The sequence below is a fragment of the Ischnura elegans genome, chromosome 10 (genome assembly GCF_921293095.1).
Source record: "Ischnura elegans chromosome 10, ioIscEleg1.1, whole genome shotgun sequence".
In the NCBI taxonomy this organism is placed as follows: Eukaryota; Metazoa; Arthropoda; class Insecta; order Odonata; family Coenagrionidae; genus Ischnura; species Ischnura elegans.
Genome location: NC_060255.1, coordinates 50,498,846 through 50,525,474, shown reverse-complemented (window position 1 = coordinate 50,525,474; position 26,629 = coordinate 50,498,846). Strand labels below are relative to the sequence as shown.

The window sequence follows — 26,629 nt, the reverse complement described above, 5'->3', positions numbered from 1 at the left end:
GAAAAGTTTGCATATCAGAGGCGCATTCAGTCACAACATATTACAGAACAGAGCTAAAGTAACTCTTTTAGCATAACTCTTGTCTTTAATTTAATATTCATCATCATGTTTTTAATTTAAGATATAATTTCTCCCCATCCACAAATATTTGAAATATCCATTCCTAAATTTAATACTCAACTGTAACAAAGAGGTTTGATTAAGAGGCTCTTAAAATATTGATTATGGTGACATACCAGACAATCCAGCTGTGACACAGGACTCTTTCCACCTGGTTGACTGATATCCCAAACTTTGACGCATCCTTTCCCACCAGTGTAGACATATTTGGTGGGATTACTAATTGTAACAGCACAAACTACTTCACCATGAGATAATGTATTGATTTGACGAGCATGTCGGGGAATTCCAGGGCCTATCAAAGCATCTGTGGGGAAAGGTACAGGTTGGAGTTGGCCTTCTCCATTCATATGGAAGGAATATGCCCTGAAAGAAACAAAGAAAATACATTGGAGCACTTGAAAGCAGAAGATCAGCCAGAAGGAAAAATGTTTAACCCTTTCGCTACAAAGGACAAAAATATTTGGCAGAATGTTTCTTGACCCAGGAAAATTTATGCCAGGTTTTCCTATGCAGGCTAGCAAATCCCGAATATATCCATTTCCTTACTCTCTCCCTTTTAAGATGGTCGCCGGTTTGCGAAGTTTTAGTTTTGGGACCCAATGCAGTGGGACTTAGGCCGTACCCTCAAAATCCGGGAGCAGGTTCCTGGACCACTCTTATTATATTTCCCCTCTTTGTGGTAAGGGACCTCAATCTTACAATTGTTCATTCAGTCAGTTTGCAAAATAAATATTAGCTCCTTTCTCCAAAAATATAAACTAAGAATAGAATTTATTTAATTTTTTTATTGATTAAATTCTCAAACCACCCGGATACAGCTCTCATTGGCCGTTTTATACCAGGGTATTCAACAAATTTAACAAGTAAACGTACAAGAGCAACCATGCCCTGGACTGGGGAAACCTACCAAGGTGGGACTCGAACCCGCGACCTCTTGTTTGGCAGGCGAGGACGTTACCCCACCGCCACCGAGGCCGGCATTCTTTGTCTTTTGAGCAGTATTTGCAATTTTTAAACGAAACTGATCTGTCATCTGTATGATAGAAATTCGTGGATTTGTGGATGTGAAGTAACCAATAGATTCTTTTGCTTCCCGTGTCTTCTATTTTATAAAGGAAAGGACACAACATGGACAACTACTGGAGTTTCAGACTTGAGTCATCTTACCCAGAAAATAAAAAAACATGAAACATCTTTGTATCATAAGAATGCCTGCTTGGATTTATCCATCTTAGGTCGTACTGAAATAAGGCAACAACTCAGTGAAGCTTTTAGGCTTAATGTTGAGAAAAATAACGACCAAGTCCGGAAAAATCGGTATGTCCTTTCAAAAATAATTGATTGTATTCGATTTTGTGGAGAGTTTGAACTTGCTTTGCGTGGACATAATGAAAGAGATGACTCCAATAACCCCGGTATTTTCAAAGGATTAGTGAATTTCTCAGCTACATTAGACACTATTTTGAAATCACACCTGGAAGTTGCCACTGTTTTTAAAGGTACGTCTGCCACTGTAATTCATATAAACAAATCATAAGTTGACAGCAAACTAATGCCACTGGTAGGGTTATAAACTGGGAAAGGAGGGAGCCCAACTACCCTCGGAGTCCGAGATAATAATGAGTCCCCGCTAGGAAGGGTCAAAAAAGGTTGGCGCTGAGAGTGCGTGATTATCCGCAAGACCTTTCTTAACGAATGGCCGTTAAAAATGCTCCATACAGAGGGGATGGAAGAGTCTCATTCGGCTCAGTACAGCAGTCATGCTACAGAACTCTACCGTCTTGAAAGGATAAAAGTACCATCTAGATGAATCTAATACTAACATGACAAGACAGGGATGGGAGATTTGTGGAAGTAATATTTGATGACTGATTTCTGCATGGGTAACTGTGTACAATATGCCAAAATGTAAGAATAGATTGAAAAACAGAAAATAAATCATTTTACTGAATACTGTACATACATTGAATTTTAAAAATCCATCATTGATCATCCCATCTCTTAGGAGGTAAATACGATAATGTAATATCATTGCAGTCATCCTAGTCCTGCAGACACATTTTTCCCAGTGGCAATTGTTTTATAAGTATTGAAAATACCTTTGATTTGCTAACTGTTAAATAAACAACAAACTGTGGGTAATTTCCATACTTTTGCATTAAGTGAGAATGGGTAGGATAGCATTTGCCAGACATTCTCCGAATGCTTTGATGACTTTTCAGCATCTGTAGAGCAATACAAACTCCTTGTTGGACTTTTCTTGAGTAAACATCTTCTAAATGCTTGCACAAGCTAATGTATTACTAGGTATACCTTAGTTATTTAAAAGTGCTCACCAAATACTTATTGTCGAACGCTGAAAAAAATGTCGAAGAACAGCCTTGGAATGCTTTCCTTGACTTTTTTTTGAGCATTTGCAACACATACTAACTGCAAATGATTACTGAGGAGGCATTCTTATAGATGGTAATGAATTCTCAGTGAATGCTTTTACAAACAAACACTAACAAAATGCCTTAAGCATTCACAATTGTGTTCACTGAACAGCTAATTCAGCAAAACATTTACAACATTTTTTTACATTTATTCGGCCCAAACATTAACAATGCCAACTGGAAGCTTCAAAAAAACCTTTCAAGAATGCCAAATACCCTCTCAAAAACCACCAGGGTTCACTTTGAAACTTTGCCAAGCATGTTTTGCCTTCATGCTATTAGTTTTTACGGAGATATAAGCTTTCCAACTCAATCCACTTTAATTTTGAAATGGACACTATACATGTGAAACACTTTGGAAACTCCATCAATATTGGTAGAATTAATTTGCAAATGTGCATTCTAATCCATTGCAGCCACAAAAATCACTCAACTATGTTCTTTATAACATTTTTTATAATAATTATAATATAATAATATGTTTTATTTGCCCAAAAGACCAAGGTACATTTGCACAGGTATAAGGCACGTCCGTCAAAAACATAAGTTACTTCACGAGCATAAAATCAGTGTACATATATATCACATACAGTACACTCCCGATTATCCGGGGTAATGATGGGGAGAGATGGCACGAATAATCGGAAAACACGGATAATCCAAACTTTCACATAAATGTCTTGTAATACTCATAGTTTACTTAAAGAAAAACAATATATTATTATTTATGCAGTTATTGTGTTGCTTTAGAGTGCTTCCAGGACTCCTTGAGAGCTTTCTTCGCCAGTTCGCGATCTTTTTTTAGCGACGATAGCGTGGATGTACTCGTATTATTAATGCTTTGTGTATGGCCTGGTTTCGAAAACCACGCATCCGTGGCTGTGTGATAACGGATACAGGACAGTGGTTTGCACAAATGCTTCACAACCACTGCTCAACGTCGGAAACTACATTGTCAGGCACCACACCACAGGGTCGCGTCTCGCACAAGTTGCCCGGGTTGAAACTGCTGCGGGACTTGTATCCGTGATCAAGGAGCGCGGTCGCGCACTGCGAGGCTTGGAAAACAGGAACACGGTGCTTCCGTGAATGCAACTAGAGCGCGATCGCTTCCGTTTTACGAAGGGGATTCTAACGGAAATGATAAGCCCCGTATGTCCTAGCATTGATGCAGTAATTCTGGTGATTTTGCGTAGGATTTTTAAAAACAAAGATCGCGGAAAAAATTGAGCGAGAGTGAAAATCATGCACGGATAATCCGCAACCCGGATAAACCGCAGCCGGATAATCGGGAGTCTACTGTATAATAATCACTCATAACAAAGCAAGGAAAAAAAATCACATTGTATAGCATTCCATCAAGCCCTGCATACAAACAGTAATGAGAGAAGAAACTCACGCTTTTGTTCCTGTGAGACCACCAAGGCCATTGGACCCAAGGTTCGGAGTTCTTGAATGGGGATGGGGATCATAACCCATCTGAAAAAATTTTCTTTCATCAGGATAGACTGCCTTGAATCAAAAGCGATGCACTAATTATCTAGGAATAAAATAATATCAAGTGAAGCGAAAAATTGCCAATACCACAAAAAAGCAGTCGCTATGCTAGTAAAAATGCCCATTTCAGCAGATTTTTCTCAGGTTTTTATAAATCCACTATATCATAATAAAAGTTATTTCTTCAGAATAATACAAATTACACAGTCATGCTTGATGCATTTAATTATAACTTGATATTGGATGGCATTTTAGATTACTATACCATTACTCTGATCACAACAATGAAAGCAAATGTTTACCTTATCACAATGCCTGTCATCTTATGTACGAGGTAAAACAATTTTAAGTTCCATGGATAACAAATAAAAGGTACATAAAATATGATACAAATATGCACCAACATTTATATTGAAGCATACAATATTTTTCCTCTAACTGATATAGGTAACGATGAAAATACCACAGGTATGGAACTATGTACACCTAATTGGGTAAATAACTGAGAGAAGTAACATGATCTGCATGACTATACTGAATGCACTAAAATCTAATATGGTTCATATTTACCATATACATAAGGAGGCAGGAGAATGTACTGACAGATTCAAATAAATAAGCTGAAGGTACAATTACGGTAGGTCGTTAGATGTTCATGCAAATCCGTCTTTTCTGTCACAATTTGAACTCGAGCAATTGGCTGAACTTATTCTGTGAGAAAATAGCATGAAGGGTGCACATACAAGCAAATTAGGAATCATTCATAAAAATATAAAAGAACAAGAAAACTCTTCCACATATCAGAAGTATGTTCTCAAATCCACAACCATGGTTTCACTGCTACGAAGCAACACCAAGGGGTTATGCTGTACATATTTCTGATTGAAAATGTCAACATTCGTGGAGCCTTTGGATCTTCTCATAAATCATTCCTGGAGAAGTGGGCCGTTAAAGTAAGCTGTACCCCTTAGGCAGCCACATGCTGCACTTCAAAACAAAGCCTGTATTTGGCTAAATCTATGATGTCATTTAAATTTGAGCCCAAGTTCGCCCATACAGATTAACCTCACAGGTGATGTTATTATGATATTATCTCCTTACCAGATGATGTTGCTATTATTGAAAATATAGTTGTGAGTTCAAGTGAATTATTGCATGGAATGAAATAGCTTTCTTTACCCTTAGGAACTCAATTTTCAGTCACTAATCCATTCCCAGCCAATACTGATGAAATCAATCACTTACAGGTCAGTCCTTACCAGTAACTGATAAATGGAATGCTCAGTAAATAATGACTGATGATATTTAGACCACAAAAAATGCTAATGACAAGATCAATGAGTATAGGTAAAGAGAAAAGGGCCAGCAAAGAGTCTGATATGGGGCATGGCACAGAAATGGGGCACTGGGACATAACATAGCAGAAATGAAGGCACTGAGGAAGGAGGACAAGAAAATACTGGTGGTGTATGTGATTGGCAATAGAGGAGAATGTAGAAAGTGAAGTGGACGTAGAGGAAGAGGAAAGACAAAGAACTAGACATGATAACTGAGGGGAAAAAACTTCTAAATTAGACATGGAGGAGATATAAAGTGTGGATGGAGAGATTACTAAGTGGAAGGGGAAGAAGGGGAATACTCAAATTTACACACTGGTTTCTGTAAGATAACTGAAGTTAAGTAATGTTGGGATTGGAATAAGGTTGGATGGGTGACTAATCATGTCTAAATTGCAATGCTCTTGCCATTTGCTAACAGCGATGTTGAGTTGGCGCAGGGCACCTTTTGAAGGCTCCTAAATCATGCAGACTGCCAAGAAGTACTGTTAAACTGTCATAGAGGGATGGATGTTAGGAAAGCAATGAAGAAGATGGAAAGAGCAGGCTTCATGATTATAATGATAGGAAATAGGCCTAGGAGTGAATTAGTGAGTGCACATTGAAAGAGGAAGCAGGCAGGGTGATTACTTGGTGTGATATGATACATATAAACCCACCTTAAACAGTTCAAAAAAACTGACCAGTAGCAGAAAGATTTCACCAGTAACTAGAGGTTTTTGACTAGTTAATTATCAGTACTTCTTCCTTACTTTGGGAAGAGACTGTGAATAAATGTAAAGCAGCAACAAAATGAAAAAGTGTTTGGTGTTTAAGCTACAGACAAGCCAAATTGCTTGGGATGCGATTTAGTGCTGAGATCTTACATCTTTACTTTTCAGGGAGGGGGTACTTCGGCTTGAGCTGGAACCACTCCGACTCGGAGGCCTTTCCGACTTGATTCCCGGCACACTTCCCCCTCCCCCACCACCAGCACCACTGCTATTGCTGCCCGCACCAATCTTCTCTCCATTCTCTCTTATGATGAGGTCACTTGGGTGCTCACCATTCGGCTGCGGAGAGGATGGGTCCTAGGAAGGAAAAGAAACAGTAGTCATACAATGAAAGATTCCACACTTTCCCCACAGATGGATCATGTGAATTCTTATCCAGGCAAAATGATTTTTCTTTCGTGGAATTTTTTAACTAAAATTGAAATGGTGGGGTTTTATTTTTTTTATTATAGGCCAAAATACAAAATTGGAAATAGGCAAAGAAAGGAAGCAATATATGCATTGTTCTAGATATTAGGTATTAAGTAGATGAGTCCTAGGCACAAGAAGGGTCATATATTAGCATACCTGGCATATTGTCATATTGGCATGCACTTGTTTCACTACAGATGGTTTGGCTTGAATGTTTCACCCTAGTCCACGATATGCAATAAGAATTTAGTGCCTACTAATAACAGCATAAAATCAATTCTGATTTTAACAACAAGAGTGCAAGGTAAGCCAAAATTCACCTTTTTTCTTTTCCATTTCAAACAAACAAAAACTTTTGCAGTGATGTAAGATTTTTTTCCACTACTATCAATATTTAAATCTAGTAAACATTTTGGTTTCATTGAATGGACAATTTTCAATACATAATGAGCAGAACTGATACAATAGCAATGAACAACCCCATTTAAAAAGCAGATGAAACTATAGAATATATGTAAGTGTTAAAACTATTTGAAAAAAAAACATACACGTGAATTAACAAAAAAACTAACCTCATTGGCAACATCAACAACTAAGTCTTGGTCACTCTTCTCTCCATCACTATCCTGTAAGGGAAAGATCAAGACCATATTAATAACTACAAAAACTTTTTAGACGTTGGATTTTAGTGCAATTGGTGTTAAGATAATTGTCGAGGAAAATTCATTTGAAGTAGAAGATAGATTTTGAAACTGAAATTTAGTTCTACCACCTAATTGACTAATATTGGGAAAATTTCCTTGATTTTCCCCTGAATCTTACATATCAAGCTCCAGAAAATAGTTTATATCTTTTTCTACCACATAAAGTAGAGCTTTGATTTGTTCCATATGGAGAACTTAAATTTTACACGAAAAAGATAAAAAATCCATACATGACCTTTTCCTACTTATGTAATTTAACTGTAGTTTTTTTGGGATGCTTTATCTGCAGCTTTTGAGTTGACGATATAATAGATAAACTACCAATTTTAAGGTGGGAAAGAGTTGGAGAGGGAGAAAAGAGAAGAGTAGGTGAGTATTTGTAGAGATTGGCAAGGGTAGTAATGGGAAGATGATGCAGACAGTTAATCCAACAACAGATCCTTCAATTAGCATAAAATAGTTCAAAGGGGGAAGCAGTAATTATATAAATTAACTTTTGAGTGGTTAGGCCAATTACTTTTCCAGAAGACACCATATTGACAGACAACAGGATACTTAACCCTCATATGGATTTACGAATTTAGTTACATCGTTGGATTTATGGCGCCGCAGCGGCACTGCGTCATATTTTGTTATTATCTTTCAAAGTTAGCTTTTATTTACAAGTTTTCTGATTGATAATGGTAAATACATCTATTATCTTTATTTCTCACGGTGTTTTGCTAGATTTAACCCATTATTGTGGAAGTTATAAAAAAAATCTTGAACGCTGCATTATTTTCCATTTGTTGCCGTAATTGCTCTCCAGTTCTGTTCCCTTTGTCCGTTATTTACAAATGAAAGTTTTTATTTCATGTGTAATGGTTGTTTTAAATATTTTTTCTGATATGCAGTGCTGGACAAACTCCGCTTTTTAATGCTAACATTGTCTATATTTTTATGTATCTAAATACTAAAACTGTTTACCTGAACTGTTTAACTGAACCAAATAAAATTGTTTATTCTCTCTAAAATCTCCCTAAAAAAACACGGTAAATTGTCTATTCTCCTATTCATCATGAGACAATTTTCACACGTAAATACTGAACTAATTGTCAGGAAAAAGAAATTATTTTCTATCACACAATTAGTTTGGTAGTAATTTTGATTTCACCCCAATGGTAAACTGTAACGTCTCGGTAATTATATGAACGCCAGCAATTTTGTGTATACTATCACAGCCGCAAAGGAATACTTTGAATGAAAGGTACACGACATATAACAGTAGCCATGCGATATGTTCTTCACGGTGGTCGGTGTAACCTCTGAATCTCCTGGCGAGTTACAGTTACTCATTCAACGAGAAATATTCACACGACGGTGAGGAGCAATATTCTAAGAATTCGGATAACACATTGTGTTAAAATTTGCTTAGAATTGCTGCTTCGTGTAATTCTAAACATACTAACCCTGGAATTTGCCCAAAGGTGACTATCACCATGGCATGTGCGTGGGCACGGAGCAGAGAAGGTGCCCAAGCAAAACTAAGTTTGAAGCCATGGAAAAAACAACTTTAGCTAGCCATGAGTTTCTATGAACAATTCTAGCAAAAAGATGGAGTTTTGTGAATGAACATTATAACGAGGCAAACATAATGATTCGTAGCTAAAAGAGAAAGCAAAATTGGTATTGTTATATTTTCCTTTTGTTGAACAATTTCATTTTGTTTATAAGTTTAAAAAAATTAATTTATATGATTATAAATATATAATAGCATTTCATACAAAACATAATTGCTTTGAAATTAACATTGAGAGTGCAGTCCCTGACGTAGCGTCGAGGAAATTCTCGGCGCCGCAGCAGCGCTAGAGGCCAATAAAATGTAAAATATCAACACTATGCAAACCAAATTATATTTGTAGACAAAGCAAGACGAAAAATAGACTACTGAAAATAACAAAATGATCCATCGGAACTGAAAACTTTCACACCACTTTTAAAACCATGAGCGTCGCTAAGGCACATCAAATCCACATGAGGGTTAATGGTGTTTATAAGACACAATTGAAATTTTAAAATGCCACCCTAGAGGACCACACATTTTGGATCCACCCAGGCTTTACACTGATTAGTAATGCATATTCTAAAAAGTTTCTTTTTAAATTGGAAACAGATGCCCAGAGCAGGCCACGCAGATGTTGATGAATGGATACTACCGAAGGGTATTCATATTAACGCAATTGGTGAGTTCAAAAGTTTCAAGCAAGTGCGTCTACATTTTCTGTTAATGTGATAACACAGAAAGCAGGAAGACTGTTCACAAAAGTGCCAAATATAAAGTTAACTAGGTTTTGAAATCAATTGCAACTCAAGGGCAGTGATCTCATATAATATTTGGTAACTAGGTACCCTGGGTGCTTCCAACAAAAAAAACATTACGTAGTCATCTCCATGTTAACGAAATGAACATTGAAATACTACATTCAAGGTAATTGTACTGTTAACCTGTGGTCGTTCAAATGCATTTTTCTAACCTCCATACAATGTGATGTAGTTAACAAGGACCAGAGGACTTTTCCTTCAGTAGATAACTGTTGACTGTAACAGAGAAACCAAGCAATTTGCTATTGATGTAATTTTTTCAGTACAATGATGACTACGTATCTACTTTTCAATAGGAGGAACCAACCTTGAAATTGTCAAATAAGATCACTACCCTTGAGTTTCACATGAACTTGAAACGATTGTAACACTGTTTTGTGCTTTCAGAAATGGCATAAGTCACAATGAAAGCCAGAGTAAGGCTGAACCCACAGGACAAGGAATTCCTCACAGTCTCGCTCGAATTACTATCTCAAGGCCATGTTTTCCAATTCAAGGTCTTCCTTCCCACAGTTACCCATTTCTCACGAGCCAATTCATTTGGACGAGACGATAATTTTGGTCGATCATGTATAATATAATTCTAATAATATTTCTAATGAGAAAATTCAGTCACTCACACTCATGTGACCGAGTTTATCTTCTTTTCTTCTTTTCAGATCTGAATCAACATCTGGAGATCTAGACCGGTACTTATCCCTTTCTGCCGGTGATATCGAGCTCCTCTAAAATGAAAAAAACAAACATTTAAAAATGCAGATAGAGGGCAATTGACTAATCAAATGAAATATATATGAATGAGAAACTTTCAAGGAGATCATTCCAGGAGTTAGCCACAATCCTGCAGAGTACCTGCACAGAGTCACCAGCAAGTGAAGAGTGAGGTGTGAATATTTATCAGAGTAAAAATCGTTTGCCTTGACCACGATTCAAAGCTGGCTCCCCTGAATTCACTCCAGGTGTTCTACCACTCTACTTCCAGGGCATTTTCTTTTTTGGTGTAGCTTTGTAGGCTTTGGCGAACAAGATGTGTTATTTTTCCAGAAATTCAACACCAAGAGATATCATATTTGTGGGCATAGTGTCACAGTCTAAAGGCTAACGCCAGAACTTAGAATGCCAGGCAAAAATATGCTGCTTTGTGGCATTGTATGTTTAGCAGCATTAACTATCTCGTCCTCTAAGGCCAACAAAGCTCTACCGAGGATGACTCCTTGGTAGTTCAAGTGGTGCCTGAACACCTGTAATGAATTCAGCAGAACCAGGTTTGGTTACCGGTCAAGGCAAATGATTCTTCCCCCATTGAATTTTTTCGCTTCAAATTTTAAGAACAACATAAAATGATTTACAGTAGGAATTAAAGCTATCTTTACATAGACAATACTTAGACAAGTGACAGCCAGCATCAAATGGGAATTTTCAAATTCAATTTCTCAAAATTATAGTTTGGAAACCATATTTGCTGTGGCTGCCAGCTTATTAACCACAGTTAGAGAAGTATATTTTTATATTTTCATGGTAAATAACATGTACTTTGTTTCTTGCACCAACTTCATCCCTCAAACTCAACCTCAAGCAAGGTGCACTGGGGTAACAGTTCACACAGTATGTATACATAAATCACTGAGGGACTCATGCTGAAGGTTGGTTTGGATAGGTGAGCTCATCACAGGCTAGGCCATATCCATAAAAATATCACAAATTCATGATATGGGGATCATTTTCTTTCCTGGGGCCACATTGCTATCCAAGGATTTATGTTTAGGGTGTCCATTGGTAGTGGCGGATCCAGAGGGGGCTATAGCCCCTCCCCACCCCCAGGATATCGAATTTACACTAGATAAAATGGTAATTTTATTGGACCCCCACTACTGCTGGGAGGTAACCCCCCAAGCTCCCCAACCAGCACCCCTTGTCCCTAGCCAGGATCCGCCACTGTCCATAGGATTCATCCAGAATTTGATCCTGAGACTTTTCGCTCAGTTGCCACACACTTTACCCGATAGTGTAACACAATTATACTTGCCTACAGGTGAACATTTTTTATGAATTTTTTTGTTTTCTTTCGGTGCTCACGAGGAGCACATGTGGGGCTTACAAGATGCATGTCGGTGAAAACTCAACCCCTGCCAAACAGCCTTGAGGAGGAACTCAGGATTTTATGCAGATCGAGAAGGGACTTACATGTCGGTCATCGAGTCCTTTGAGGTCGTCCCGGCCGTGCAGGTGGTCTGCCTTGATGAGCGGGTGCGCCGTGGAGGGCGCGGCGGCAGCCGACGAGGAGGAGGACAGCGGCGTCGAGACGGCCGGGGGCATGGCGGCGGAAGACGGCGGACCCCCCACGGCCGCGGCCGCCGCAGCAGCCGCCGCCGCTGCCGGGCCGAACGCCAGCAGGCCCCCCGGGGGCAGTCCCGGCACGAGCCCAGGGTGCGGCGGGGGCGGCGGTGGGGGCGGGTGCGGAGGCGGACCAACACCCCCTGCGGCCGCAGCGGCCGCGGCGGCGGCGGCAGCAGCGGCCAGGGGCAGCGAAGGTGGCGCGTGGGAAGCGGCGTGCGGCAACTGCTGCGCGTGGATCTGTTGCTGTCGGGAGGGGGCCAAGAAGGGCGTGTGCCTCAGAATCACTAAGCGTCCATAAGAGGAGGAGAACGGGGGGTGCTGAAGACACCAAAACACAAGGAGGGCCGATCTCGCATTCAAGGCGTGCCCATTCCGGAAGGCCATCATGGCAGAAACGGAATATGGAGATTGCAGGACGTACAGGGGCTTAATGGCACGGAAGTGTAGGAAGGTCAGCATGGTAGCCTTTCACCACGGCTAACAATGACTAATTGCGTGAAGACAAATCGGGATCGCCACCAGGTCAGAAACAGCATTACTACCGACGTTTCGATGTTCGACTCGGCCATTGTCCTCAGGGTTATGAGTGTCGAGTGACCTACTTATATAGTCAATCGAGTCTCACTCGAATCGAGTGTCGAGTGAGACTTTTGACCTAATAACATAGTCAATTGAGTCTCACTCGACACAGGTAACCCTGAGGACGATGGCCGAGTAGGACATCGAAACGTCGGCAGAAATATAGTTCCTGATCCGGTGGAGATCCCGTGGACTCTTCAGGTAGTCTATCCGCCGGAAAAGCGAAAAAAATCTTTCTTCAAAGACAAATTCCTGATAAAAATGTGAATCACGTGATGACAAAGGCTGAGAACAGAGAAAACGTCCTCTTTTTCCACGTGCAAAAGGCGAGCATCTTGAAAATATGCAACTCTTTCCCACTGATGCCCAGATGGCCCCTCGAAATGGACACACCACGCCTCCAAGGCGAGGATTATAGATCACTCTTTGTGCTCTGGTCTCCGGACCTTAAAGCATGTACATAATGTATTGTTTTTTGGGCTTAATTTTACTAGAACCACCATCACTCCCGCTCGACCTGGGTTTAAAATTTTTCCCTTTTTCATGACGTATTACTCGTTTTAGACATCAGCTATAATCTTGAAATTTTCAGCCTAAATTTTCAATATTATCTATGTCTCAAGCAAAGAAATTTTTCATTCCAGAAACTATTGCGGGATCTATTGACATTTGAAATAAAAGCACATGTTGAAAAGGGCTACTTATAACGTACACACAGTTTCAAGTTTTAAATAAATGGAACGTCACGAAAAAAGACCGGTCGAGAGGAAGTAATTAGGCACCATCTTAAAAAAAGTAGCAGTTCAAATTAATCAGTAAAAGAAGGCGGTTTGAAAATAATAGCCAGCGTAATTTTCCGATAAATATTTGAAGTTGGTCAAGAATATTGAATTAGGCATATATGCACCATCTTATCCAGGAGAAAAGCACTATATATTCGAAATAGAACTACCGTCGTATTCATGAAATGAGATAAACAGTTATGTTAAAGCAAAATTAATACAAATACAAAGTTAAATACAATTTTTTTTGTGGAGTAAAATATCCAGAGTGGGAGTGAAACACCCTCTTTACCACATTTCCGCCCACCTTATGGCTACATTCTGCCATTCTAAGCATATGAGGTTCTTGAAGAAAACCAGCACTCCTCTCTGCTTTCGAACTGTCACAGATATGTTGTCGAAGCTAACATTAAAAATGATCCACTAAATGGTTTTGAAGCCAGTCGAAATAAGCCCACTGATGGGAAGAGACGGGTGCGAAACGGAAATTAAATATGAACGCCTACAGTCTGCCGAAGGACGATGTACATGTACCAACTCTAAAACCAAGGTGGATGTTAATTATATTCTATGGAGAATTAAACCTTCTGAACATTACAGAGTGAACAAATTCCTCTATATTCAGCAAGGAAAGTAAACTACATCTAAAAATACCAAGCAATTTATTTTCCGTAGGAATGAGATGCGCATTATTAACATAACATTTTGTTACAAATTATTTTTTAAAAATGTCATAGCATCCTATAAAAATGTTTGAATTTATTCTCATTATAATTAACGTATTCTGTCGGTCAAGGTAGACTTCCAAAGATCATTTTGCCTGTCAACCCGGCCTGCCTCCCTTTCCTTCATTTGATTCCCTTTTCAATTCATAATAAAGCCAACCACATTTCATTCTACCTAAAAATCAAATTTTCTTCCTCCGTCTAACCTGATTATCAAGAATTCTTCCCACTAAAACGATTTTTAACATCCCCTTATACTATAAGCTTTATCCATTACCTCATTCCTCTCTCTCCTCCGTATCTCATCTAGAAGTTGCCTCTCCTCAACCATCACTTCGTCGTTCTTCCTCCTCTCCGTCCACTTCACCTTCTCCATTATTCCCCATACCCACATCTCGAAGGACTACAGTCTTTTCTCGTCCTCCTCCCTAAGTGTCCATGTTTCCGCACTGTAAAGCGCTACTCTCCAGATCAGACTCTTCACTGGCCTTTCCTTTAAACTCTTACATAACCATCTTTTCATTGTCATTCACAAAAATTATTCTAAGTCGAAATAAACACACTCCTCGCCACAAGCCAAAAAGTCCCATCGATGTAATCGGTCTTCTCCGGGAAAGTAGGCGAATTGAGATAAAGCGGTTTCCGGATTTTCCAATTTTGGTCACATGCACCGAGGTCACCATATCCTTCTCCCTCTGAAGCTATTGAACTGCAGCGACGGCACCTACCTTTGTAGCTAGGAAGTATTGTGCCTTGTTCCTACTTTCAGAGTAAAGATAGGGCGAATAATTAGTTTCGGGTCATTTGAAAAAGATTAAAAGAACCCAATTCACGTGACTAAACTCCAGTTCGACCACCTTGTGGTAGAAAGATTCTCTGTTCCCTTTACAACACAGTTAGACGTGTAGATTCCAAAAAGGCTTTTCTTTTCCATTTCCTTCTCCAACCTGCATACTAATTACTACATCTAGCACCACTTATAACCTGACAGTGAAATATGAACCAACACTGAAACCCGAGTGGAAGTGATTTTATTACGTGGAAAATTTAACGTCATTATTATTTCAGTGTTTCCCAAGTTTCTCTCGATTAAATAAGTATCACAGGATTTTTTCATTTATTGTATTATTTATTGGAAGCGGTGATTTACTCCCATTTAAAACTTTAATTCCATTAAAATTAGGAATGGCTTACAAGATTTTTTAGGCTTTGATTTTAAACTGATTATTAGTGTAATCATTCAGTATCTTCCTTAGTATTTCAGTATTCACTATCTTCCTATTTCCATTACAATACTGATCAAGATACATGTATTCCATATTGGCCTCAGAAATCAGCTGCGGGATAGCCAATCCAAGAGTTTTCATATTTTTCTGAAGTTTTCATCCGCGTAAAAATATTCAAGATGGCAACAATTCATGTTAGATTAAAATTAGCCCTTAACGTCCACAGTGAGACTACAAGAACAGAAATATCTTTCATTGCTTACCTTCTCAAATATAATTTTTTTTGGAGGGACGTGTTACCATTTGTACCCAAATTCGCAGAACAATCGAAAAGTAAAATATCTGTACTACGCTCCGACACGAGCACAATTCCGGAAACAGGATAACTGAAATATTTGAATTGGTGGATATTCTTAAATGGGTATTTGAAGCACGCTGGTGAAGGAGCAGATACAAAACATTCCGCACACCTAAAACCGGCACTGCGTTCTAATAATATGCGTTTTCATCTGTCTAGTACAAGTTTTTAGGAGCCGTTCTTACTATTTTCAGCATAGAACTTCATCAAAATGTACACAGTCAACATTGTGTATACCCAATTCGCTGCTTTGCAGTCAGCAGTTAGTAAGAGGATAGCAATGAGATAGTATGGCCACGGAGTGAGCACTGGTCGTCGATCATAGAGTTCTTATTCCTGCATGTGTCAGCATGAAGGCCATAGCTGCTCCTACTATCCACGACAAGTTTACTTATTCCAAGGGAAAAGGTGGCATCAGTAGCATGAAAGATAGAGGTACGTAGGAATTTGTCCACCGTTATCAAGGAGTGTACTGCAGGGATATATTTGCCAACTACGGAGCATTTTCGTTCACCCTAAATATGTTCTACACTTTTTCCCCCTCATTGCCACTTAAACAAAAAAAATATCTCAGTTAGCATGAGGAGCCTTTGATAATATGATTAAGCTTCCCAAAATTTAAGGTAAGTAGAGCAATCAAATATGCGAGCTTCCTCAGGTCGAAAAAGTTTTTAATTGCCGACGACTTCAGCATTTACTGATGCTTCCACGAAGTTTGACCATTCTTAACGGTCATTGTATCTCGGATTGGAATGCTAACATTTTAAAAAGAAACCGGGAAGCGTGGAGTTTGCCTATTAATTTGTACAGCAGAGTAAAAAAAAAATTACGACCAGCATGAGTGATTGAAAACATCTGACGGATTATCGTCCTCGAAAAAAAGCTCATAATTATTCTCATTTTTCAGTTCAGACCTCTGACATTTGCTGAGGAAGCAATAACATGCAAACAAAAACTCTCGCGGCAAGATAAATTATAAGTATTGACAATACGGCGTTAAGAGAGAAAATTTGAGACGGGAAATTCACAGTTATTGTCTTCAAAGGAAGCAATCATCAGAAATATACGCTGCTGTGGGAACTCAATGCTTCTTTCACGAGAGGATATTTCCTTCGGAAGGTATTGCCGTTCCCCACGAACGATATTATACGAAATCAACCAAGAAGTTTCCACCAAATATTTTTCGATAGAGGAAAACGGATACAATTTTACTACTAATTTATTTTAAGTTCCATTGGAAATATCGAGAGTGTTCGGTTATTGCAGTACAAAGTGGAAAAACCGGCGTTAAGTAAATTCACGCATTCACAAGGGTTAATGATAAATAATAGGCATACAATCAGAATGAAATAAGAGAATTATACGTCGATGTAATCAGCAATGTGACCTGAGTACAGCTGTCACCAGTGACTTTGAGTAACTGCTATATTTTGTCGTAAAATTCATGTTTTCTCCAGAGAACAAAGAATACTACGTAGCGTTGACGCCATCGCCTGATGCAAACAAAAGCTGCCAAATTTGCTTCGCACGGCATCTCACCGCGCCACATCCAACCGGCATCAAAGGTGTCACTGATTGGCTAACTATTAAACGTCCAAAGGTCAACTTAGGATGGTTCATTTGTAGAAGACGCCTTTCACACACTTCGTACATATTTCGGCAGAGAAGGTTTAATTCATAGTTTAATTCAATTAATATAGAAGGATATTAAATAATAAATAATAACATGGCGATTTTGAAAATTTTCATGTCATAAGTATTGGAAATATTCCATACAGAGGTATAAGAACTCTTTCCTTCCGAAAAAAATATCCTTTTTTGATGATGTAAGCTGTTTGGGTTGCCTACGCATCAGGATAAACTATTGCCGGGTTGCCTAAAAACCCTGGATACACGTTAACCATTGTTATGTCTGGAACTAGTCACACCCTCCACACTTAAAAACATGCATATCACGAAAGGTACCTTATTCTAGGGCACTAATACATGCAATGATTAAGTTTTCATAGGTAAGACAAGGGTGAATTAACATTACTTTACGGTCAGCAGCCATTATTTCACGAAATGGAATTATGTGCTGTTTTCGATGGCATAGGAATAAAAATAAAATATAAGAAAGAAAGGGACTCAACAGTCATAACACCAACCGCAACAGATATTTGAAAATATCCTTACTGGGAAGCTATTGAAAAATATAAATAAAGCAATAAACTAAGATAAATAATAAATATGTTTTAATACGCAACTGATTCTGCTTCTTGATGAGCAAACAAAGGGGAGCTACAAAGTGAAATGTTCTAAACATAGAAATCGACATTTTGGAAGACTTTCCAGTATACGGCATGTGGCTATTTGACGACGGATATGCACGATACTTTGTCAAAAATGCTCTGATGACTTATGACGCCTACTTAGAAGCTACTTATTAAGATGGATCACTCCACAAAAGGGTAGTTAAACAATAAAAGTATCCAGGGGTAGTGGGATTACTCTGATCTATCACTGACTTCACCGACGTATGAGAAAGAATTGAAAAATATACATGTTTTTAATATTTTAAAGAACACTCATAATTCTTACAAAATATTTTACAAGAGAGAGACAACAATGTCACCTGTTTAATCATCAGTTTCTGCAATTTAAGTTTTATAAAGAACAATTTATCATGATAGCAAGACATTTTACAAGAGAGCAACAATAACTCAGCTTGCATTATCATCCGTTGAAACATTAAACATCTTCAAAGGTTTGGTGGAGGTGTGACTCGTTCACAAATGCTTGCCTAGGCCAAAATATGATCCAGAGTGAGAGCTTCAGTACATCATACTAACCAGGAGTTGCTGAAGTCCCTGCTGTTGCTGTTGCTGAAAGGAAAAACAAAATAATATCAGTATGACTATGATCATCCAAAAACTTATGTAAACAATAATATATGGGCTGATGTAATGAAATATTTACACATATTCTGATTGCAAAAAATACTGAAGGTTGAAAATGGGAATTAAAATTATTTTAAAGAATTGTTCCTTAGAGAAAATCATTCGCCAAGGACTAGGATGAAACATTGACGAGAAATGAATTTATTTCCTTGAAATTTTCATGCTCAGGTATCATTATTGAAAAATTAGTGGATTTTGCCACCTCCCACTTTCACGATTTTTGGGAGTTTTTGTTAAACATGTAAATAAATAAAACATAAATGCTTTTGACTTGAAAAACTTTTTCGTAACATGCCAAGTGGAAAAATGGAAAGCCTGGTAATGAGTAATTTTTTTACTACAATCACATTAGGAATGGTCCAAAATAGTAAAATAAGAGTTTTTCATCGTAAGTGAGATAAATGCAAAAACTGTATGATTTAGAGCTATGTTAAACAAAACAGACCTCATTTATAGTGTTGGGAAGCCAGATAATATTCGCATAAGATATTTATATAGAGCAATCGCTCATGGGATCACTAGAATCACATGGTTGAGGTTTTCTTGCAATAAAACGATTGACGTATTTCTTGTATTGTTTACCTTCAATACCAAACCACAAGCCTTTCATCGACAGTATAATAAACACGAGAAACTGAAAAAGTATCCACCTATAGGGATATATGCATCAATAACGTTATTATAGGTAGGTCTCCATGGAGCATTTTGCAAATCACCCTCGCTTGTCTTCCCTCAGAAATGAGATTTTAAATTCCGAGCAAATTATATTCTCTTTCATTCTACCTATCTATTATATAACTCTTATTATCCTCTATCCCAGCTCCACCTACCCATAATTTTTCTCTCCAACATAAATTTTTACCATGGATTTTCATGAATTAACATGGATTTGCCGGCCTTGGTGGCGGCGGGGTAAATTTCTCGCCTGCCAAAAAGACGTCGCGGGTTCGAGTCCCGCCTGGGTTGGTTGCCCCTATCCAGGGCATGAGAATAAAAAAAAGTCTCCCACGCTTAGTACTCACTCAATCCAAGTCCTCTGTCTCCTCCGTCTCACCCCTAGAAATTCCAAACTCTCGGACTTTGATTGAGACTCTGATTCTCCGATGGGGACCCAGGATGAAGAAATCAACAACCACACACGATACAAACCCACACGCCTTTATGTAAAAACAAACGACGGCAACATTTCGACAAATTTGATTCCACACAGCTGGCGTCCATGGCAACGGAAGATCGCCGCCACCGCAATTTGCACTCAAAAGCCTCCGATTTTGAGCGACACATCACGAAACTAACACACACACATACATACGCGGCGGATGCCAAACCCCCAGGGGGCGTCCTTCGACCCGGCCCGCATTAAAACGACATAATTGCGACGCCGCAATAATTGAAAGCCCACACCAATGAATCGGCGCGGTTTAAAACGTATGCTCGGGCGCAATAAAACCACGAGACAGGTGGCGCCGGATTGGTGGGGAGAAAAAACAGTGGGACGCGTAAAGGAGAGAGGTTTGGGTGTTTAAAACACAGCGTCGGTTACCGGAGGAAGGATGGTTTTGAGTGCCAGCGACGCGCCGCGGGGTGGGACGGAATTAAATATTCCCGTTTAATTAGTGGGATGCTCCTTGCGCCATGATTCAAACCGAAAACAATAAAAGGGGTGGAAAAGGGTTAGGGGAACAGGGACAGGGTAGTGGGTAAGGATGCGGAGCAGGGATGTACGCCAGGGAAGGAAGAGAAAAGCTTTATTGAAACGGTGGAAAACAATTCCTACTCTTCAGTATACGGAACGCTTGGACGTGCGAACAGGTAAAATCAATTGTTTGCTAAAGACAGCGTTGCAACTATAAATAATTCCGCTCAATTGTAAACCTAGGATCTGGAATGGGGATGGCTCATATTAAATCAAAGCGGAGTAAGATATATTACGAAATGTCCTTCCTCATACACGAAGGCAACCAGTACTGAGATTGGGCTGACGCATTTCTCCACAACTCGGCAAACATTTACACAATGAAAAGTAAAAAACTTAGTAATTCTACTTTAATTTATTACAGTGTGACCTAGATTTAGAAGTGTGTGTGGAAGTTTGGACAACTTTGCAATTCCACATATATATGGAATCACAAAGGTTTTTAATTCCTATCATATTAAGTAGATTCCATGAAGTCACGTCCGAGACAACGAATTATAGCCTTTACATGATCACGTATTTCTTCTTTCTCACTGCCGTCATCACCTCCACAAATGAAACAGTGACTTGGTTTTCATCCAGACAATTATATTCTTGGTACAATAACAGGTACTGTACCAAATGATGACACCAATGTGTCAAGACGTTTCGTCCCAATAAAATAATTCTGTGGAAGAAAACCAAGTTACAGATTCATTTGTCGTCGTTGATCCTCAAATTTAGCCCGGAATATACATCCCGGTAACGGTCCAACTGCCGGTGAATCTTTACGCCACCTCTTTAGCGGAAATTGACGTGCGTAAAATAGAACTAAGGGGACAAATTGAACAACAAGTGTATAGGGACCAGTGTAAACTTTCCAGTGTTAGTGGAGGAGAAAGAGAAAGACTGGCTACTAGTGAGCGTGAGCAATACACACTAATTGTAAAACTAGGAAGACTAAATCTAACCGACATCGGTGGACTGGAATGGTCCGATTAGACTGAAAGACATGATTTTACAAATACACATATTTTTCTTGAATTTTCGACAATTTTATCATTTCTTAATGCATTTTACGTATTTTTTCATTTTTTATTGGTTTTTAGTCATCTTATCATTTGTTTTTTTTACTGTACCATAAACATTTTTTTTTTGGAAATTTTCATTTGATTTACATCATCTGATTAATTTTCAGCAGAGGCTGAAGGCCAGCTGCGAGGAAGACAGCGAAACTCATTGATCACAATGATACAATAACAATGATAGAAAGCAAAGGCATAAGAAAGGATTCGAAGTTACAGAATAAATATTTCTACACAAAATTCTCCTTCCAATTGGTTGATATTGACATTATTGAACGTAATCTCTATAGTCTCAGGCTCAACTTTGTGGAAGTTCATCCTAACAAATGATAAATACAAAGTTTGTTCTTTTCATTTGTTATTATTGAACATATTCATCGCCTTGTTAATGCAACTCATCTAGGGCTGGATGGAGAGCTGCGTCTAACCAATATTAGGATTGATGACTAATGATGATGATGAATTAAAATGCGACATAAGCGGCAACATATATTTAGCTTCTATGGGACGAACTGGGGCCTCTACGCATTGAGGCCTATTATCTTGTGAAGAGGCGACCCGCCATCTATGAGAGAAGCGTAAAATCTCGCCTGACTCATCGGCGGAGAGAGAAAGTCTTCCCCACGTTCATGTCTCAAGGCTAAAGGGTCCAACACCTTCCGTCTACGATCTCGCTGAGGTTTGCTGCCAAGATGTTAGATAAGGTCGCGCCGGTGTTCAAATTACGGGCGACGGAAAGTCGTATAAACGTCCGTCAGTTATTCATAATGTTTATTGTGTTCAGCACGCTGCAATCCATCCTACTCTCGCGTCATAATTTACGACTGAATGCATTCCTCGCTTCCCGGCTGTTGAGCCGTGTTATACGACCAACCGATTGTATACCTCCGACTTCCAAACGCCAGGCCTCTTGTCGAAAGCGACTTACACAGGAAACACATAAAAATAATGAGGTAACAGGAGAAATGGATCAAGTAGTGCGTACAAAAATATAGGGGGTTTACGATTCGTTATTGGACGTTATTGTGCACTTCAATGTCTGTATTCGGTCGAAAAGAGACGAGTTTTAAATGTGGTATTTATAGTTTGCATATCTATAATAATGACTGTTTACTAAGCAGTAGATGTGAGATAACCTTAATACGTGGCGTGAAGATTTTCGTTGAGGACAAGTTGACGTAGCTACTGTGAGATATTCGAAGTCTCATCTAATCATTTATTATGAATAATACCATAGAGTAAAACCGTAGAGTATACCCTGTGTTAATAAATAATGCAATCCATATCGCACATAACGGTTAGGTACATATGGGGAGAAAGTAATGGATAAATATCTAAGGCTGATGCCACATTTCTCTGAATTAGTAAAGGATAAAATTAAGGTAGCAAGGATAAAATTAAATGTGCACTTCACCAATGAAAAATAATAATTCGCCTGCGTACGTAATGTGCCCTTGCGCTCTCCACGCCATTTCATACTACGACGTTCATGCTCACTCAAAATACGATTTGATCCTTTGAGTACGGATTAATAGAGGGCGAGAAGCCAACACCATATTCGGTAAACATGTGTACCTATCATATGTATCACGTGACGCGGGAAATTTACACATCAGTAACGCCGGAAGGAAAAATTAGGCCCATATCAAAATAAAATACAATATATTAAAATATGCTTAACTTAACTCACCAATGAAAGGTCACTGGGCGTCCCTTGAGTGAGTTTTCTAGGTACACAAAGTCACAGAAATAGTGCACCATTCGCTAATCGTATGCAATTCACGGGACTTAACAGCACGGTACCATAGAAACGTTCGAGGTATGTTGGAACCGAAGTTGTGACGTCACCCGCTATATACTGATCTTTATCAAAGGTATATAGTCTGAACTAGCTATAAGCATGTTATTTGTGTATTAGCTCGTATTATTTGACGCCCATATAATTGTCTTCCAACGTAACTTTTTTCCGTAATGATTTTTTCCACCTAACTTTAAGCTTCGATGCTTCCTGGAAGTTACCAAAATTCTAGTTAGTTTCTTTAGGAGAATGAGTAAGGGTTCCCTAATTGATGGGACCATTTCAAAAAGTAGTGAAAACCCCACGTTGAAAATCATACCACTAATGAAGGCAATGCCATTATTAGCATGTAGCTGTATTCTGGTTAGTATTGCAACTTCCTTTGTTTTCCCAGAAACATAATCGCGGTTGCATTTCGTTGATACCAGGTATATTAATAATCTTAACAGAAAGTAGATATAAGCCACGAGGAATTGGCGACGGCTTTTGGGTACAATCCTAATTACAGAAAGAAAATAAATTGATGGAACCGTTACTGGCTCAAATTTGTGGATTTTCGCCACGGTGATGGGAGGAATAATAACTTAACGATTTCCACAAAAAAGATTATTCATCCAACCGGTTTCAACGCCCACTACATCATTATAACGACCGATTAAACATTTGTTAAACAAATTGGGTTGGGAGCCGCAAGAGACTAGGAGGCTGCGCGCTAGGCTTTAGATTGCTTGAGCAGTTGAGAATGGATATCTTTAAGAGCGACGCGGAGAACATCATATTAGATCCCCGCTACATTCCCAGGTCCGACAGAAGCGATAAATTAAGACATATTTTGCCGAAATGACAGGTGTGGGAATTCGTTTTCTCCCCGCACGATGAAGGACTACAATAAATGCTAGGCGTTATTTCGTTAGAGTTTTTTTGTTATATGAAAAAGGCTGGTGTCCTAGCAAACGTCTATTGAGACGGCTTTCGGGGTAGAGTGTACATTTATCAGGTGTACAACCTCATACTGGTTGTACCCTGGATAATGACACATCATCATCCTCTATATGTTATTTCATTATCTGAATGGAATTATGAAGCCGCAGTAAGGTCTTCCGGTTGATGTTTTCAGGTGATAAAAATACGAACATTGACGATTGCAGTCACATAAGTTTCCTCGCTCATCCGAGTCTTAATTACTCAAATTCGACTGTATCTGCGTACCCCAACAGGTTTTCCTAATTGCACAGAATCCTTGAGCCGTCTCCTTGATCACGCGTTACGGCTTCTCTTCGAGCGCTCCAAGCGAGTCAAGTTTACACTCGAAACATTTTACTCATCACTTTTTCCGCGAGCAGACGTAATTTTTTACGCGGGTGCCATATTTTCCCTCCTCCAACCGATACAGAAAAGGTTGAGCCAGAATGACACTATCATCCCTCCGACTATTATTGAGGGATAGCTCAAGTCATCGTAGAAAAATTATCCAATCACTTTCAGGGATGGCTCCAGCGATAGGAATACCTATCACTGATGATGATTTTAAATTCGTTTTTTTATCAGGTGAAGAATTAATGGAATACGGATAGAGCAGTAAGAATGTCGGAAAGAGAATTGCGTAAGCAAAGGAGACGTTCATGAAAAGGAAGGAGCTATAAGAGGATCGTTATGTAAGACTTTAAAGGAAAGGCTTATGAAGAGTCTAACCTGGAGTGTGGAAACAGTGCGGAAACATTGACGCTTAAGAAGGACGACGAAAGAATGCTGGAGGTGTTCGAGATGCAGGTCTTGAGGAGAATGGAGAGGGTGAAGTGGACGTAGAGGAGGAAGAACTACGAAGTGCTGGATATGGTGGGTGAGGAGATGCAGCTTCTATATAGATGAGATAGAAGGTATGGATGGAGCGAGTACTGAACCTGAGGGAATGTTGAAAACACTGTCAGACGTTAGATGAGGGAGAGGAAGGAAAAGAAAAGGATTCTTATAAAGGTTGAAAGAGAGTAGGTCTCATTGTGAATTAAAGAGGGAAGTCTATGAAAGTAGGATAGACTGCTAGAGTACCTCTTAAATACTCCATGCTAACCTATCTCCATCGGTAGAATAAAATAATAATAACCGGGTGAAAGAGCTCATGAACATTTGACGTTTCAATGGCGATATTTGCTATCTTCATCAAGAAGAATAAGACATTGGTGAACCTGTTTTCAATGAAAAAGGTATTCAGGTACGCAAAGAGCCATCGATTCGCCCGATTTGGCTTTCACTCCATTGACAGTTGAACATCGACTTATTAAAGAATGAAAAATTAAAATCGTAGATGAAATGGGGACAAAAATGAGAGTTTTTTCTGTAAAGAATAACTTAAACTATTATTTTCTTGTACCTTAATGAGATAGTATTGATATAGTTTTCCCACAGGGGCAGAGAAAAAAGGGTCGTGATTCATCCGGGCACATTACCACGTGCTGTAAAGCTGCAGTTATGCGTTTCCGAATTCAAAGGAACGAACAGTTACAAGGATGCCGTAATGCTGCGTCTTACACTGAATAAATAGTGATTATTTACCTAATGAGAGTTCCCGCCGATAAAACAGTGAATATTATTTCGTCACTTCATCTACGAAAGAACATAAAATTACTTTTCCTTTAGCGATTTTGAAATTATTTATCTGGAAAATTCCAGAGTTCAACCTTTATGATTTCTTTGGTTTCTATGATCATAAAGGCTTTTTTAAAATATATAACAGCCGGATAATATACTCTTTTTAAATTGAATATCACATGCTTTGTAAGCTATGCACATCATGAGTGACTGTGGTATTTATTTATTGAAGAGGAGACTGGATGATCGAATTCATCATTTTAAAATGATCCACGTAGTCGCTGCGAGACCTCCTTAAAAGGCCCATCATTCTCTTCCTCCCATTTTGGAGGACTTCCCGGCGTTAAATCAGGGGTCGGGGCGATACACCCACTAATTGTTGCAGCACGATAATAATGGGTCGGGATGTGGAATTAATGGACGAACACGAAGCGATTCGTAACAATCAACCGTCGACTTCATTGTTTTTTTTGGACATTCTTATTTGTACCGGAGTAATTGTTCGGGAATCGCTTAGGCCGTGATGTTAATTATGGCCTGCGTAGACCTAATTTACGCGTTGATTTGTATACTTTAGTTTGTCCAACGCGAGCCCTCTACATTCTCTCGTGATTTCAAACACTCTCCCCTGCCGTGTTCTATGACCCTACCGTTGGTATAATGGCGCAGTTATTAGAGGGTGAAGTGCTCTAGGAATCACTGAGCGATGTTCTCCCCGTCCCAATTTGTGTCGAATCTGCGCGTGGCTTTAGATGAAATGCTCTCACAGCTTTCACACGACCCAGCACACTCAAATCACTTTACAGTACTCTCATATGTCGGGGCGGATGAAGGGCACATACACATCGCCTTTGCTTTAGTTCTGTTAGGTTCATCGGCAGTTAGCGTAGAATACTAA

General features: G+C 39.1%; 1 protein-coding gene across 3 annotated transcripts in view; it reads right to left on the bottom strand.

Annotated features, from left to right (window-relative positions):
* LOC124167053 (protein groucho-like) overlaps nucleotides 1-26,629 on the bottom strand; it is a 464,536-nt gene that overhangs the window by 7,551 nt on the left and 430,356 nt on the right. For all 3 annotated transcript variants that reach the window (XM_046544830.1, XM_046544831.1, XM_046544832.1), the window contains 7 exons: nucleotides 18,480-18,512; nucleotides 11,826-12,221; nucleotides 10,262-10,366; nucleotides 7,149-7,202; nucleotides 6,259-6,462; nucleotides 3,958-4,037; nucleotides 237-486 (listed from right to left, as the gene is read on the bottom strand). In XM_046544830.1, coding sequence (XP_046400786.1) covers nucleotides 237-486; nucleotides 3,958-4,037; nucleotides 6,259-6,462; nucleotides 7,149-7,202; nucleotides 10,262-10,366; nucleotides 11,826-12,221; nucleotides 18,480-18,512 — 1,122 coding nt within the window. The remainder of the gene's footprint in view (nucleotides 1-236; nucleotides 487-3,957; nucleotides 4,038-6,258; nucleotides 6,463-7,148; nucleotides 7,203-10,261; nucleotides 10,367-11,825; nucleotides 12,222-18,479; nucleotides 18,513-26,629) is intronic.